A 17,350-nucleotide genomic window follows, 5' to 3' on the forward strand; every position below is an offset into this window, starting at 1 on the left:
GTTTTCCTCTAACTAAATATTTACAAATCGCTTTGATTTCGATGTCGATCGCTTCAGCATAATATATACTAGGTTTATAGGTTTCGCTTTAAAAACAAAATGTTTTGCAAATTTTGAAAAAAAAAGGTAAACCTATAAACCTAGTTTTTCATTGTTTAACATACTAAAAAGAAATGGAAAATGGAAAATATTTATAAGTGGAAAAATCTAATAATAATGTTCATTACATTTGATCGACAAACCATGAGAAACGTTGTCGCCCTGCCTGACACTGCTTGTATAGTCTGTAATAGACTCGAAAGCCTATGATGACATTTGCTCGACAAAGATCTTATTTCATACAGGTGCACCGAATCACAAAGGCCTATATTGTTCCTGCAGGAGTTATGGATTAGTTATTATAACTCCTGAGCGAGTTATAGCTTTTTTAAATATCACTAATTCACACCAACTAAGTACATTATAATAAAATAAAGTCAAGAGATTTGTTTATGTTTTTTAAATATTAAAAAAGGACAATATTGCGGACGAATGTTTGAAATGTGACCGTATTAAAGATTTATTTCGCTTAAAATTAAGTTTTTTCATCAGTAACTCCGGGAGTACTAATATTGCAATCACGAGTCTTTTCACTCTAGCCAGCACTCACTTCAACACTCATTTTTGACACACAGATCAGTATCATAGTATGATATTGGAATGAGATCTAAAAACTAAAACTCGAATACAAAAACGTCACTTTTGACACTGACAGATCAGTATCAATCATATCTGAATCGTATTAGAATGAGATTTAGTTTTAAGTATCAAGGTGGCCAAGTATTCAAAATAATTTTCACACGTTCTTAAACAGCAAAGTTGTGTGCAGATACGTGCTCATTTAGCCTACTCCTGCTGATTGTACGTAGAACCTAACTCTGAGGCTCGACAGAGCGCCGAGGCGAGAAATAATTTATGAATATTCACAGAAATTATTCAAATATTTCACGGTTGTCTCGCGCCATGGCTCGCCAAATGACGTGTCAGACAAAGATTATACCTCTTAACTTCCCAACGCTTAGTGGTTTAGTTTTTATATGTTCGTATGGTGGTTTTATATGTCCTATAATATAAAATATTATTTTTATCTCATTAAGTGTTCAAGAGTTTTTTTTTTCTTGCTCATTAATATTGTTTAAAGTGATATTGATAGATTATGCAGTAAACTAATATAGAAGTGTGTCGATAATGAAGAATCTTATACATTTAAACGAGCAATTATTGCATACCGGGTGTTTTCTGCAACACGAGCAAATAATTAAACCATATATTGTACTCCTAAAACGATATAACTTTTGATGAACAACTTTTAAAATGATGAAATCTTTAGATTTTAACTTATTCATACAAATTTAATATTATTTTCAATGTACGCTAACATCAGCGTGTTTAACGTTGCTTGTCACGCTTTAAATAAACATAACAAAATTAGTACATTGCGTCTTAGAATTTAAATTCAATGTGTAATAAAAATCAAAACATAAGTTATTTTCCAAAGTTGTTGAACAAATGTTGGTCAGTTTGAGGAGTACAGGCTACAGTTTAATTTATTGCTCCTGTTACAGGACAGGAAACATCCGGTATATTTATTTATATATTTTGAGGACCTCGGAAACGGCTCTAACGGTTTGATGAAATTTGCTATATGGGAGTTTTCGGGGGCGAAAAATAGATAGTCTTATCTCTAGGAAAATACGCATTTTTTAATTTTTATGATTTCCGAGCAAAGCTCGGTCTTCCAGATATTTAATCTTGAAACGCGTTTAACAACCATTCTGGGGTCCTATTTTGCAGTTTCTCTTTGTTATTAAAAAAGTGAAAAGGCGCTTTGAATGCTTACAGAAATCGTAGACCCAATAAGACCCAGTAAGCAAAAAATTTTTTTGTCAAAAATTTGATTTTTGATACAAACTTTTTATCTTTAACTGTACTTTTCTAATTTAGATTACAACATTTGACCCCAACATACATATGTGTGTACGTACATTCACGCAAATATTAAAAGCTAAATAAAAACACGTAATACGAGTTGCTTTCATGAAATTATCTTTGTCGTAAAATGGACTCATCATCATGTTCCCGTGTAGGTATACATGGCAGGAGGCTACCACACCCCTAATAGATATTAATTAAAACCGGGCCCTTGTACTAAATCACGTCCGGGCAGTAATGGACTGCGAGCTGCGATTCACTGAAAGAGATGGCCTTCCTTAAGGTACCGCATTGTTTTACTCCCGACGCAGAAAGAGGGGTGTCATATGTTTAACGCCAATGTCTGTCTGTCTGTCGGACCTAAACCTGAAGAACTTGGCAGTTCCATTGCTATCGTTACTAAGGGCCAAAATTGGGTTTACCCGGTTTTGGACTAGATATGAGGTAAAACCGACTAAAATAAAAATTTCAAATTGATTGTGTTTTCTACGTGTGGACGTGTGATAATGAAAATAGTGATCTCCCTTAATAAATATATTGTTAATTAAGTTCGCAGATTTTTCTAAAAGTATGTTTAATGTTTTTTTATTTAACATTTCCCTTATGGTCCCGGTTTTACTTCACTTTCCTCTAGTATGTTTCAACTTCAAGTTATGAACTAACACTGGCGATAAACTGTGACAATTATAAAAGTGTTGCGGCAGATATCTAGACCGTTTCCGCTGAGGACTGCCTCCGTTCAGAACTATTCCGATATACACATGATATATACATATGTATACTAGCTGGAGCCAACTGCGATGCAGTAAGGAACTCTGAAGATGATGTAACCGTTAGGTTATGTTAGTTATGTTATTATGAATTATTGTGTTGAGTTGCGAGATAAAAAAAATAGGCAATGATTTCTTATGCAAGCTTTAATTGCTCGAACCAACCTTTCGAACTGGTAACACAAACTGTATTTGTAACAATTATGGGTTATAAAGATTCTACATCCAGCTGTTTAATATTGGTTATCTGCGCTGCGAATATTTCTTAAATTACTTCAGTTGATCAAGAGATATTTGGCTTTCTTTCTTGTAAATTTGACTACCATAGATTTTAATGCTAGTCAATTCCTTTAACTTATTAGCATCTAATTGTATGGGACAGAACGTGGTTTTGATGTTATTTAGAGAATCGTATATGTCTTCTAACTGATAAGACAGTTTCTTCTTGTTGAAATGTTACATTGCATATAAGGTCAATCAAGGTTTTCATTGCAGATTTATTCAAAGGAAAATGCTTCACAAGTAATAGTACTACCTACTACTTCACTGGCTTAGTGGCTCAAAAAGGAAATTGGCCTCTGATAAGCACCACTCAGTCTCATTCTGCGCCACTTCCCGCCAGTTGGGCAATACGAGGACGAACAGGTATTCGGGCTTCGTCCCTTCAGCAGTACCTGGGACACCCAGATGGACGTTCTCCACCCGGGTGCCGTACACATGCTCTTCTCACAGCTCCATCCTCTCCCACCCAATCCAGATTACCACGCCAGCGAATTTATTTTGCTTTAATCTCGCCAATTTTAATGGGTGCCGCAACCAGTTTCTTTAGCTCCCTATTTTAAATGCAAAACCTTTTATCATATTTGCTAAACTACCTTCATCTCGTTCGGCAGTTTAATACTAACCGAAGTCCTCCTCCACTGGGTCCATACAAAAGTTTTGCTTTTGCCAACAATTTTAGTTTTATTCGCATTTTATTACAAATATATTCGGACGCTCCCGATAATGAAAGTGCAGCGCATTTAACAGGAACACGGTACTCAACATTACTTTTATGGAGCTGAGGCGATATGCATAAGATTGTCCCCAAATATTAAAACAATGAAGAAGTAGTTTAGTACTTAGATGGTTGGCAGTCCTCAACTGTGCGTTTTTCGAGGAACTTTCTGCCTCGCACTGCTAAACTGTGGAATGAACTGTCGCCTGCGGTATTTCCGGACCGATACGACCTTCAAACCTTCAAGAAAAGAGCGTACTCCCATCTTAAATGCCGGCAACGCACTTACAACCCCTCTGGTGTTGCAGGTGTAAACTGGATACTTACGCGTGAAATGTTATATCAGGCGGTTTGTTTTTATTCACTGATGTGTTGTGACACTAATTCACCGCACAAACAACCATCTTTCTTGTATTTTTTAATTTATAACCGGGAAGTGTACATAAACCAACTCGACCTTGAGTACTGCGAGGGCCGTTCGGATACGATGACACGAGGGCGACATAATGTCGTAGGTACTCGAAATGGCTTCACTAGGGATGTACAGACTAGGCATCTAGGCTAGTTATAAATCTATGGTATGTGAACACTGAACATAAACTAACTGTGTAGGTAATAAAACCTTGTGTTTTTGATTGAATGCTCTGATATATGATTTCTTCAATTATAAATGCTATTTCTTTCACAAAACCATGTATCTACAACAGTGGCATTCTATACAGTAATTTATTTTTACCTCGTTTTAAGAGTATTTGAATGATGTCAAATGCAATATTATTTTTGTTATTGATCGCCAGTTGTGAACGTATGTACCTAATACCTATCCATAATGTTGTATACCATTAAATGTAGGTATTATATAATAAGTATACGTATTTATAGACAGAGATATCTATATTATCTAATAAAAATATTTGACTTTTATTTCACAAATTAACTAATATTTTGAGTTAAACAATAGCTTTCAAATGTTCGCGAGTCTATATTTTTCATCTGTCTTTAGTATTTCATCAAGCAACCTGCCCATCAGTACGAGGACATAAATGCGGACTGAGTAGCCACAGGAAATCAGACAACACTAGAAGAACAAATAAACAGGTATTTTAGGAAATAAGTCTTAATATGGATTTTTCTGATTTAAAAGAGAAAACTTGCACTTGCATACGAAACTTGTTTTTGCTTTTTTTAAATAAGCTGGAACTATATAACTAATTAATCAATGGCCACCGCATCCCTGACGGATGATTGCTGCCACGTTGTATCAAGAGCGGTTGAGACGGCCAGTGCTTTCCGCTTATGGCTATACAAGTGGGGCTGCCATCCGTCCGGGTTTCCCCGGATTTGTCCTAGTTTAGAGGGCGTCCGGGGAGGACTTCATTTGTAGTCCGGGTTTTTTAACAACCTGTTTAAAAAAACCTGTTGACATGTTCTGGACTCTAAAATTCGGGGTCTCACGCGTCTTGTCCTGGTTTCCAAATTTTAGAGATCGCAACCTTATATACAAGCCTATCGCTGCACGGTACTTCTTGCCGCATAAGAGTCTAAATCTGGAGTCCCTTTTATGTCTTAAATATTTCAGCCACACTTCGTGCTTCTTCACTCCCTCGCATAGGTATCTGCGCTACTCGGACCCGGGTATGTCCTTAAACTACGTCCAAAAGAGAGGTATGGGCAATGTGATTGTCATCTCGCCTTGTGTGGTAGGGCACAGCACAGCAGATGTCATTCCAGATCTAGAGCAGAGCCCAACTGGGGAAGTACCTCCACCTTACAGAAAACCGCAGCCAAATAACACTTGACCCTACTCATAGTGTTGTGTTCCTGCCGGTGAGTAAGGTTGCCAGAGCTCAACGAGGGGGGTGGGGTTAGGGTCGGCAACGCGCATGTAACTCCTCTGGAGTTGCAGGTGTACATAGGCTACGGAGACTGTTTACCATCAGGCAGGCCGTATGCTTGTTTGCCACCGACGTAGTATAAAAAAAAAAAAACTCGACTAATAATAACAACACTAACAACTAACACAAGAACAATAATAAAATAAAAACAAAATAAATGTAAGAAGAGGGAGGGGAAGACCAAGAAAAAGCCGTGACGTACCAGGACACTAAAAGGCTGGCATCGGATCGACCAAGGTGGAGACAACTTCATCAAGTTGCAACGACAAGAGCCCTGCTCTTAAATTAAAAAAGAAGAAAAACAAAATAATTACAAGCATAGATATACCTCATGTCATTGTATGTGCAGTTTTATTACAATCCAACATGTAGTTTTAAATTGAGAGTATTATTATTATTATTCTCTTTATTTCTCTTTCTTCTTAGGTTATGTTTTTTACAATATGGATATAAAAGTAAAATATAAAAATACATCAAAAAATACTATACAAAACACATTGTAAAAAACTTAACCTAGTGTGCCGCCAGCAGCGGGGCAGGGCCCAAGCTGCCGGTGGTCAGGGCCGCAGGGAGAGGAACCGCCGGACTATCCGCGCCGTATCCAAGACCACCGCCTTCTGCACCTGACCCTTGATCCAACCACCTAGCGAGAGTCTCTCAAGGTGTTGGTCGAGACTCTTCGCTATGAGACCGTTCGCTGAAACGACTATTGGGACAATGATCGTCGAATCAACATCCCACATGGCGGTTATTATTATTATTTGTCTGTCTTACCATATCTCGGGACCATGGGGTCCCGGACCTTTGGGAGGCATACGTGGGGCCGAAGCCAACAGCGCAGAGGCCCTTTAAGACAAATTAATCTACAAGCAAGGGATACACGTCGCGGATACCATCTCCGAGCGCACAATATGATACATCCGGAGATGGTCCCCGCCAGGTGCAAAGACTATTGCAGTGCAGCACTTTTGTGCTGCGATGGGATCTAAGGTCATAAGGCTATTGATTTGAAAGTTGGATGGACTGGATAATAGGCTATGGGAGGAGACTAGCGGACACCTGCCGTGACAATCAGTCTCGGAATTGTGTAAGACAGGCGGTGACTCGCCAACTCATTGAGTGGGCCCCACAACGGCCGCACGCACAGTGCGACAATAGGGCAACACTTTGGAGCGGCTGTGAGGTTGTCGAGAGGTGAGTCTGCGGAAGCCAGATCTCGGTAATCCGTTCAGCAGGCCGCCGGCGTTATGACATTTTACACTTCCAACCTGGAGCATAGGTCCCGCTCTTGCGACTCCACTCTGGCCGGCCGGTGAAGGCAAGCGCAGAGGCGAGGGCCTAATAAAAGGGCCCTCTGGAATAGGGGTCCGCGGTGTCGCCACTCACCGTCAGCTCGCCACAAGCTGCCCCCGCGGGTTTATTATTATTATTATTAAAGCCTTTATTATACGAAGTGTTGGCAGTCTATTTAACAATTCCTTATTATACAATTCCTATGAACATGTTCGTAAGGTCTTTTGACCTAGGCCTCTTCCGAATCGCCTTTTTCTATTATATTTAGGTATTTGTCCAGCATTTTCTTCCATTTTTGTCTATCTATTGCCATTTCTTTCCAGTTTTTTCCTATTGTTTCTATGAGGTCTTTTTCCCATCTTGATTTTGGTTTGCCCTTTTCTCTTTTGCCAACTTTTGGATTCCAATTCGTAGCTATTTTTGTCCATCTGTTATTTTTCATTCTGGCTACGTGCCCTGCCCAATTGTATTTTTGCTTTAAAATATGTACTGCCGCGTCTCTAAATTTAGTTCTCCTTCTTATCTCTGTTTCTAACTTGAGAGTATGGGAAAGTGAAATTCGGCAGAGCTTACTGCATACTCTTATTTAATTTTTGTAACGTGCACCCTTTTGTTTGCGCAGTTCACCAAATATCAGGATTACAGACGACAACGCATGTCACCTTATAAAGCTCCATGGAAAGTACTAAATCCTGAAGAGTTATGGTAAGTTCTCTACTTTCTAGGCTTCCGTACCCAAAGGGTAAAAACGTGACCCTATTACTAAAACTAAAGAAAAAAAAGAAAAAAGAAAGAGATAAGAAAATGGTTCGAGCCCTACACCCCAGCAAGGGTAACAGGATGGAAAGAAGAAGAAGGTTACTAAGACTCTGTTCGTCTGTGTCTATCTGTCACCAGGCTGTATCTCATGAATATAGCTAAACAAATGAAATTTTCACAGATGATGTATTAGTTGCCACTATAAAAACTAATACTAAAAATAGAATAAAATAAATATTTATATAAAAAAGAAAAAAGAAAGAGATAAGAAAATGGTTCGAGCCCTACACCCCAGCAAGGGTAACAGGATGGAAAGAAGAAGAAGGTTACTAAGACTCTGTTCGTCTGTGTCTATCTGTCACCAGGCTGTATCTCATGAATATAGCTAAACAAATGAAATTTTCACAGATGATGTATTAGTTGCCACTATAAAAACTAATACTAAAAATAGAATAAAATAAATATTTAAGTGGGGCTCTCATACAACAAACGTGATTTTTTTGCCGTTTTTTGCGTGATGAAAATGACAATCTTTATTTCAGGCAACTAGTGGCCCATACATCGCAAGTTACATACGGCCTATACATTTTCTTTTGGCGACCGGTTTGGCCTAGTGGGTAGTGACCCTGCCTACGAAGCTGATGGTCCCGGGTTCAAATCCTGGTAAGGTCATTTATTCGTGTGATGAGCATGAATATTTGTTCCTGAGTCATGGGTGTTTTCTATGTAGGTATTTAAGTATTTATAAATATTTATATAATATTATATATATCGTTGTCTAAGTACCCTCAACACAAGCCTTATTGAGCTTACTGTGGGACTTAGTCAATTTGTGTAATAATGTCCTATAATATTTATTTATTTATTTATACATAAATACCATAAAACTAACACGCATATCATAACAATGTATTTTTAAAAATTAAACACTTAAAATCACATTATGGATGCGATGCATTACGCAACCCTGCAGTGTCAGGAAGCCGGCCTCGAAATCGCCGAAACTTGACACCCTTCGGCCAAAACCCCTCCTTGTTGAACGTCGCTGGTTCGCAGTGCTTTAAAATTCGCATTGTGTCGAGATTCCATGTTCGCGACCCTCAGGACGAGTCCGGACTTAGGCCGGCGCCCCACTGCTGCGCACGCTACATCCACGGCCCACGTTTTAGGCCGGCGCCCCACTGCAGCGCACGCTATGTACACGACCCACGTTCCTATACAAAATTTCGTGGGCTTGCCCACGGTTTGTATTAAAACGTGGGCCGTGGATGTAGCGTGCGCAGCAGTGGGGCGCCGGCCTTAATACAAACCGTGGGCAAGCCCACGAAATTTTGTATAGGAACGTGGGTCGTGTACATAGCGTGCGCTGCAGTGGGGCGCCGGCCTTACTGTCACATACTTTACGACGCAATGGTACGGAACCTTTCGTGCGCGAGTCCTACTCGACCTTGGCCGGTTTTTATTTATTATTTATCACGTCAATATTGGTCTACCATGTGTTAGGCTGTCGGTAATGAAGGTAAGCTATGCTTTTCTAGTAAAGTCAGGACGTTAAGCACGAATAATTTCGTACATTGACACGCCATTTTGTAACACAACAACTTCCCGCTCGCACAGGCGATGACCGCGCCGGCATCATCGGCGGGACAGGAATATAATACGCGTGCAATAGACATAATAAATGGCATGTCTATGTACAAAATTCTTCGTGTTTAGAAGGAAGCCACATTTTGGAATTAAAATTACATATTACATACATTACACATTACATATTTAGGTACTTACTTGAGAGGGAAGAATAGCTTTGCGATCCTAGCGAAATAACGGTATTTTTTCTAAGGGTATATTTTTTGGGAGATAACGTTTTCCACTTACTAAATCACTTTGATGTTAATGTGGATCGCTTCAGCATAATATATTTTAGGTTTATATAGGTTTCGCTTTAAAAAAAAAGTTTTTTAGCAAATTTTGAATAAAGGTAAACCTATAAAACTAGTTTTTAAAAGCTGTAAGTTTTTCTATAAAAGCTGAATGTTTTTAAAGAACGATCCCCGATTATGCATGAAACCCGTCGTGGTTACTTTGGCAGCTATCGAGCCCCTAATGTAAATTTATTCGATTTCGTGACGTGACGTACGCGTTTGCGTTAAGACTCATTTTGTATGGGATTTAGAAACAGCGCGCCAAGCAGGACGTTTTAAAAACTCAAAATCCCATACAAAATGAGAAAGCAAACTCGTATGTCACGTTACGCCATCCAATAAATTTACAGTAGGGGTACAGATAATAAAAAAAAATCCATACCATTTTCTTAATGCAAACATACGTAGAGGCGTGGGCATAGCTGTGGTTGATTTGATATACATCAATTTGTGTCAAAATATTTGCAATAACTTTAATATCCATAGAGGAAAAGGAGGACTACGTGTGTATCGAAAGGTTTTTTTATAATTTATCTCTGACACTTAGAGACTTATACATCTCTAAAGAATTTTAGTATTTTATGGTTTTATTTTTTTTATCATATTTTTTTTTGTGTAATTTGACATTTAGAGACAGTATACATCTCTAATAAAGTATTTATTATTTCATCGATTCCATATTTGTAATTGTTTTTTTTTAATTTTTATTGTTTGTAAAAATGGACATGTAAAAGTGCCCCTGTGGCCTATTTGCTGAATAAATGTTTGATATTTGATATTTGGTGGTTTCGGGGCGGTCGTCCTTCGTCTTAACGTTGAAAGTTACTAACTGGAAATAATTGTATTCCAGGCACCTCCGTCCCACGAAACCGAGTTCGCGAATATACTGGAACCGGACCAACGAGCGATGTGATTACATTAGACTGCGATGCCTGAAGGCATACACGTAAGTCCTAAAAGTGGAGTTTAATAAAAATGGCAAATAATTTTCGGCCCGATTCTAAGAATGATTAAGACACGTTTAAGATCTTTGAAAGATCTATAAAAGATCGATAACTAACGACATGTCAAAATTGACGTTTATTTCGATTCCGCTGTGATCCCAATCTACGATATTTCTAACGTCAAAGTGACATTGGTTGCCCGAATCGAGCTACTTCTGTCAATTATACGACATACAAACGATATCTAAATGAGAACTTATCTAAACCATTACTTATAGTTATCGTATCTCATTCTTCGAATCGGGTCGTGTGTCTAATTATTGAAAACGAGAATTTAAAAAAATGTTCTAATATTGAATTAGCCTTTCACTAATGTATTTGTGTAATTTTATTTTCATTTTCGGATATTACTATTATTCGTTAAATAAATAACTATCAATTAAAAAAATTGAGGTTGTTTTACTCAAAACAACGTTTTTAGGGTTCCGTACCTCGAAAGAAAAAAACGGAACCCTTATAGGATCACTTTGTTGTCCGTCCGTCAGTCTGTCTGTCTGTCAAGATCCTTTTTCTCAGGAACGCTGTGAAAAAATGAGTTTTGGAGCTGTGAAAAAATCAAACTTCCAAGCCAACGCAATCAAAAGATACAGCCGTTTATGCCGCAAATATCCGCAATTTTTTCGACACTCGCAAGGGAATCAAAACCTACAGGGTACTTCCCATTAACTCAGAACCTTGATATTTGGTACGATGCAACGTCTTATAGCACAGATAAAGGAAAAATTGCGAAAACCGTAAATTTTTAGTTACATCATATAATATTATATATCTACAGGTTTGTACGGAACCCTCGGTGCGCGAGTCCAACTCGCACTTGGCCGGTTGCAACAAATTCTGTTAACAGGAGAATAATCGCATCTAATTACTGACACTTTCTACTGTTATATTATGTGAAACTAAATACACCTCGACATGGATGAATATCCTATGCTATGCTATTCAAATACACACATGACACGTTCTTCCATGTCAACGGAGTAAAATTGGAACAACATGCTAAGTTGCGCACTTAGCACCTTCATTCACGGAGAGTTTAACTTTTTTGTGTACATAACACGTTCGTCAATTGGGTAGGCTTTATGGCCTGAACACATGAAGTCTGAAATTATGAATCTATTCATAATAGCTTCAAATCCATATTTATTGCAAAAAATCAAAATCTGAATGATGTGATATATGTAGCACGTTCATCCACTCACGTCTTCAATTGACAGAAGCAGCTCGATTCGGGCAACCACTGTCACTTTGACGTTAGAAATAGCGTAGATAGATCTTATTGGGATCACAGCAGAATCGAAATAAACATCAATTTTGACATGTCGTTTAGGTATCGATTTTTCCAAGATCTTAAACGTGTCTTAGTCATTCTTCGAATCGGGCCGAAATCTTCTTAACAGAATTACCGTTAACTTAAGTTACCGTTACATATAATCAATGAAATATTAGATACTTTATTAGAGATGTATACAATCTCTAAATGTCTAATTACAAAAAAGTAAAAGTCTCTTAAGTGTCAGAGATAAAATATACTATGAAATATACTTTTATTAAATTATTTTTAGAGATGTAAAAGGTCTCCATGAGTTGAATTAATATAAAATAATAAATAAATAAACTAAAGAATAAATAATTAAAAGATAAGAAATTAAAGTATCTCACTCAAAAGTAAAGTTACATACTTATAACATAACATGTAGCCCGTGTAATAAGCTTAAACATGTATATGTGGGATATGTGCCCGAAATAAATGATGATACTCCACTCCACAAACAGCACCCATTCACGAGTATGAGGCGTATATCAGCCATCGCCTCCCTCAACCTTCATTCGGGAAAATGGCGGCCTGATCAACGACGCCACCGTAACCAAAGACTTTATATATATGAATGGATAATATATATATGAATCCTTCATTATGTGTGGTCCTGGTCCCCGTCACGACGTCGCCGATTTTATTTCAAAGATAATCTTTCCTATTTGTAGGACAGGTGCGGTCTGCGCTCGCAATATAGACTATTTATACATGAGCTTCAATAGCTACTGCGCCATGGATTTCCACAATTGTGTCGCCAAATTGGACGGTGAGTCAGCCGCCCGGGCGAAAACTCGTATAAGAATCTGCTCGCTATTACAATAAGATAATATTTATTCATTTAAAATTCTATAAAATGGTAATCAACAATTTGTAACCGGTTCTAACATATTTTAGATCAATAGGGTTATAAAAAATAGAACATCGGGAAACGAATAATCTGTCATAATTAAAAAAAATACATTTTTGTTCCTTATTCTGATAATTTCAAAAACGGAAAAATTTATAACTCACGGGGACAAAAATTTGATCTAACTAGGTTTTATTATTGAAACAATTCGTGTAATGAAATTGTTTAACTAAAATACTTACCCCCTTATTCATAAACGTGTACTAAAGTTACGATGCCGCTAATCATCGTTCGTCCCTTTCCATCATACCAATACGTCGGAAAGGGACAAACGATGATTAGCGGCATCGTAACTTTAGTACACTTTTATGAATGATGATGAATGATGGGGGTTAGATCTTACGAAATCTTAAAGTAAATGGTAGACTATGATGATATTGATGCCTGTATTATGACTGCACTTTAGAATGGAGCGTTTATCTTAAAGTTATCGTGCCTAAACCTAGTTTTTGGACTTCAGATGTTTGGTCAATTGCCTACATGGGATACTGTACGCCACTCGAAGTTGACAAGGGACTTTATGTTGGTAAGTTTCATTATCATCATCAGCAGCACAAACCTAAGAGCTGCGCTCTTGTCGGTGAAGCAGGTATTTTTTTCCAAAACCCCTTATTCATTAAACTTTCCGCGCCTGAATAAGTTAAATTATGTTTTATCCCTTTCTTACAATTGGTCACAGGTACCCACTACTTTTTCTTGTCTGGCAAAAGTAATTGGGTATACGGGTAGGCGATGCCGGCCTATTCAAGCTGCTGTCGTTGTTTGCCCTTTTTCTCTATATCTATATTATCCTTAATTTCTTCTTTCCCCTCCACCTACCCTATGTCCCTGTCTTTGCTTGGTGGGCTTCCCAGCTTCGGCTTTTAATATACCTAGAAGGCAAACTTCGAACAAAAACCTGGAACGATATAGGTATCCGTAGATGTCTGCATCTGAACCTCTCTCTGATCGTAGCGGCCTCCCGTACCACCAGGATAAGAAGAGATATGGACGAGAGAGAGCATTTATATCAGCGCAAACATTTATACTCTTTAATATCTCCTGCGCAATCTGACGGCTTTCTTCACAGTTACATAAGTCAAAATGACAGATTTCACGAGAACGATTCATAGTTAATTCATGCTTGTAATGCATTTATGAATAACGCCATTATATAGCCTTTTTCTTGACAGCCTGATACGACACAATGCTTACTTTGTCCTTCACTTGTTCCATCTATGCTTCTTGGCTTCTCTCTCTTCTCTCTTCCTGTTTCCTTCGACTTTCCCTTCTATGATGGTATTTATGAATTCATTCTGTCGTGACAGGTAAGGTATCCCAACATGTACCCCAAAAAATTAAAAAATTGTGGCTTTCCGATACTTTGGTTACGACTTCCTAGTTCCATTGAGTACTTCTCCTTTTTTAATTTCCTTTACTTTTCTGGTTCGAATTCATATCTTTTTATATAATATATTGAATATTTATATATTTTTATTTATGTGGTACTTTTTATTAGAAATAAATAACTTCCACAATCTAAACATAAATAATACTAAACTTAAAAAACTTATACATAAACTTAAAATAATAATAAAAACTATAAATAAACTTAAAATAGAGGTCCTATAAATAAAACACGTCCTCCAAGTCACTGCCGATGGGCAGAGTGCCCAGAAGGCTGGCCGCATTGCCACGTTGAATGGCAATGCTAATGCGTTGAGCAAAATACTGGCCAGCCTTCTGGTCACCTGTGGCGTCTATAAGGCGCGCGGCTAAGTCCATATATTTATAATCATAATCATAATACTTTATTGCGACCATTGTTGTTTACAGATGTTACACAATATTATATATATATATATATATGTATGCATTATTTTATGTTTATTTTTCTATCTATGTATATTTGTATCAATGTGTATTCAAAACTTGCATTTCATTAATTTCAGTGATTGTACACTTTTGTTTGTGTTTGTCATTCATTCATCGTAACTTCTGTTCTACTCATTTCCTCAAAGGTTAACTGGAAGAGATCCCATACAGCGATAAATTCGCCTTTGTTGTATTTAATTTACTCTGTAACTGTATTTTTCGTGTTTTTATTTCTATGTACAATAAAGTATATACATACATACATACCCTCTTGTATTTGCGATGCTTTATAATAGGCACTGTTTTTCTTGAACTTTATTAAAGATCTCCTCGTTAGTTAATTTCCGTCCCACTTATTTTTTCCATACGCCGCTAATCTTTAGAATATGCATACGTTGATAAGGGTAGAAGATACTATAAAGGTAAAACGAGTTTGGAATCTGGAAATCAATAATTCGAAGCTCTACTCGCACTGAATGTTTTCGAAACATTATGTTCCCACGGACGTTTACCACAAATGTGTGTTCGGAATGAATTGTTCACAATTTCGAAGAAGAATGTTCTTAATTCGCCGGATAGAAACGCAATGGACTCTATGTTGCATATTTCTTTCCATATACATTTGTTTAATCTTTTGGTTCATTATATGCATGTCAATTTATTTCTTTCTCCTCTGTTCTTTTTTATTTTATATATATATCAAATTATGAGTCGCTAGCACATGTCTATTTTATCGTTTTTTTTTTCAGACATGAACTACGACCAAATGTCCAACAACTCCAAGCTAAAGCAGATGTACATAGCAGATCTAGGTGACGAAACCGAATTCGAAGCCTATGCCACTTACGCCCCCGTGGAATCTACCACAGTCGAATACGAGGCCCATAATGTCACTGATGAAAATGGTATCGAAGTAACAGACGAAGAAGGGAATTTCGTAACACATTTGGTACCAGTTACGAAATCTTTCTTAAGCGAGTCCCATAACGTCACTGATGAAAATGGTACCCTAGTGACTGACAAGGAAGGTAATTTCGTAACACAATGGGTAGAAATGACCCCACCTTTTTCATACGAGCTCCATAATGTGACTGATGAAAACGGTACCGAAGTAACAGATGAAGAAGGTAAATTGGCAACACAATGGGTAAGAGTTACGGCACCTCATCAACCACAACAACAACATATCGAAGTAACAGACGGAGAAGGTAATACCGCGACACCTTAATAATTAAACGAACTTAGATACCTGAACTGAAGTTCTATCATAATTATACGAAGCGCCTTGTCAGAAGAGATTAGTAGCTGAAGATATATATTCATGTAGTTACGCTGGTAGGTGTCACCACTCTGCACTTAGTTTGGAGTTATTTTGAAATTTTTATTTTTTATAAGTGTTTTTTTTTTAATAAGTGGGTATGCCTAGATTCCACTTCCTGGTCGCCATCGCTCCGTTCGGTTAAGTTGAAAGAAATATGTTACATATATATGATAATATGAGTATTCATGATTGATTGATGTATTTTATATCAGATAGTAAGAGGATGAGCCAATTGATGGGGGGGGGAGGGAGCTATGTTACTTTACTAATTTAACTAATTATGATAGAACTTCACTTCAGGTACTTCGTTTAATCATTAATTATGTATCGCGCCTCGTTCTCGAGATTAGTAACTGAAGATATACATGTACTGAAGATATACATGTAGACTTTGAGAGTAATATTTCCCGAAAAATCATCAATCAATTTCGATATACGTATATTATTATATAGTATTAATTGTCTAATATTATATTTAATATTAGACAATTTATACTATATTATAAACCTCTCAGCCCTGAAAAAAGAATCATCTTATTTATATGATATCAAAATAGACTAGACAGATTTGTAGATATGTTAAGTAATATACGAAAAAACAACGTTTTCTTAAATCAGCAAAAATCCGAACTGCACAACCCCCACCCTCGAGGACTTTTAGTATGTTCAGATGGACACCACACGGTATAATTATTGTACCAATTTACAAAACTACACGAATTATTTCCCCTGATTGCCCATATTCGGGTTAATTTTCTTAGGTTATCACGAGTGTTTTATTTCCTGTTTTGTTTTCATTTCTGTACAATAAAGAGTTTTACTACTACTAGAACATGCCTGTCCAGTAGGACTAATTGTAAGATGATCGGCTCTTTATCATTTGCCTGGCTGTCTCATTCCAACAAGTATGTAAGCGCGAATGTGACGGGCATAATGACACCTACCGGCGTAACTACATGTATATACATATATCTTCAGTTATTAATCTCGAGGACGAGGCGAAGTATAATAACTATTAAATGTACTTCTACTTCTGAAGCGAGACCGTAGCGACTGCTACACCTGTCTGATTTACAATTAAATAACTAGCTTATAATGAAAATTGTTTTATTTCCTTTTATAATAATTGATCTGCACGGTCAGCTTTGACGACCGGTCTGGCCTAGTAGGTAGTGAAGACGATGGTCCTGGGTTCGAATCCCGGTAAGGGCTTTTTTTTTGTGATATTTGTTCCTGAGTCGTGGATGTTTTCTATGTATTTAAGTATTCGTAGATTATATATTCGGTGAAGGAAAACATCGTGAGGAAACCTGCATACATCTGCGAAGAAATTCAAAGGTGT

At 37.3% G+C, this 17,350-nt stretch overlaps 1 protein-coding gene across 2 annotated transcripts; it reads left to right on the forward strand.

Moving 5' to 3' along the window:
• The first annotated feature begins 2,140 nt into the window (after positions 1-2,140).
• On the forward strand, positions 2,141-17,110 carry LOC133529546 (uncharacterized). 2 transcript variants are annotated; one of them, XM_061867290.1, is made up of 7 exons: positions 2,141-4,543; positions 4,742-4,836; positions 7,549-7,631; positions 10,458-10,553; positions 12,595-12,692; positions 13,294-13,359; positions 15,437-17,110. In XM_061867290.1, exons 1-7 carry the CDS (start codon positions 4,495-4,497, stop codon positions 15,913-15,915), a joined length of 966 nt encoding a protein of 321 aa, XP_061723274.1. In that variant the 5' UTR covers positions 2,141-4,494; the 3' UTR covers positions 15,916-17,110. The 2 variants fall into 2 exon arrangements, with proteins under 2 accessions (XP_061723274.1, XP_061723275.1); XM_061867291.1 differs by lacking the exon at positions 13,294-13,359.
• The last annotated feature ends 240 nt before the right edge of the window (positions 17,111-17,350 follow it).

This window comes from Cydia pomonella, chromosome 21 (assembly GCF_033807575.1).
Source record: "Cydia pomonella isolate Wapato2018A chromosome 21, ilCydPomo1, whole genome shotgun sequence".
NCBI lineage: Eukaryota > Metazoa > Arthropoda > Insecta > Lepidoptera > Tortricidae > Cydia > Cydia pomonella.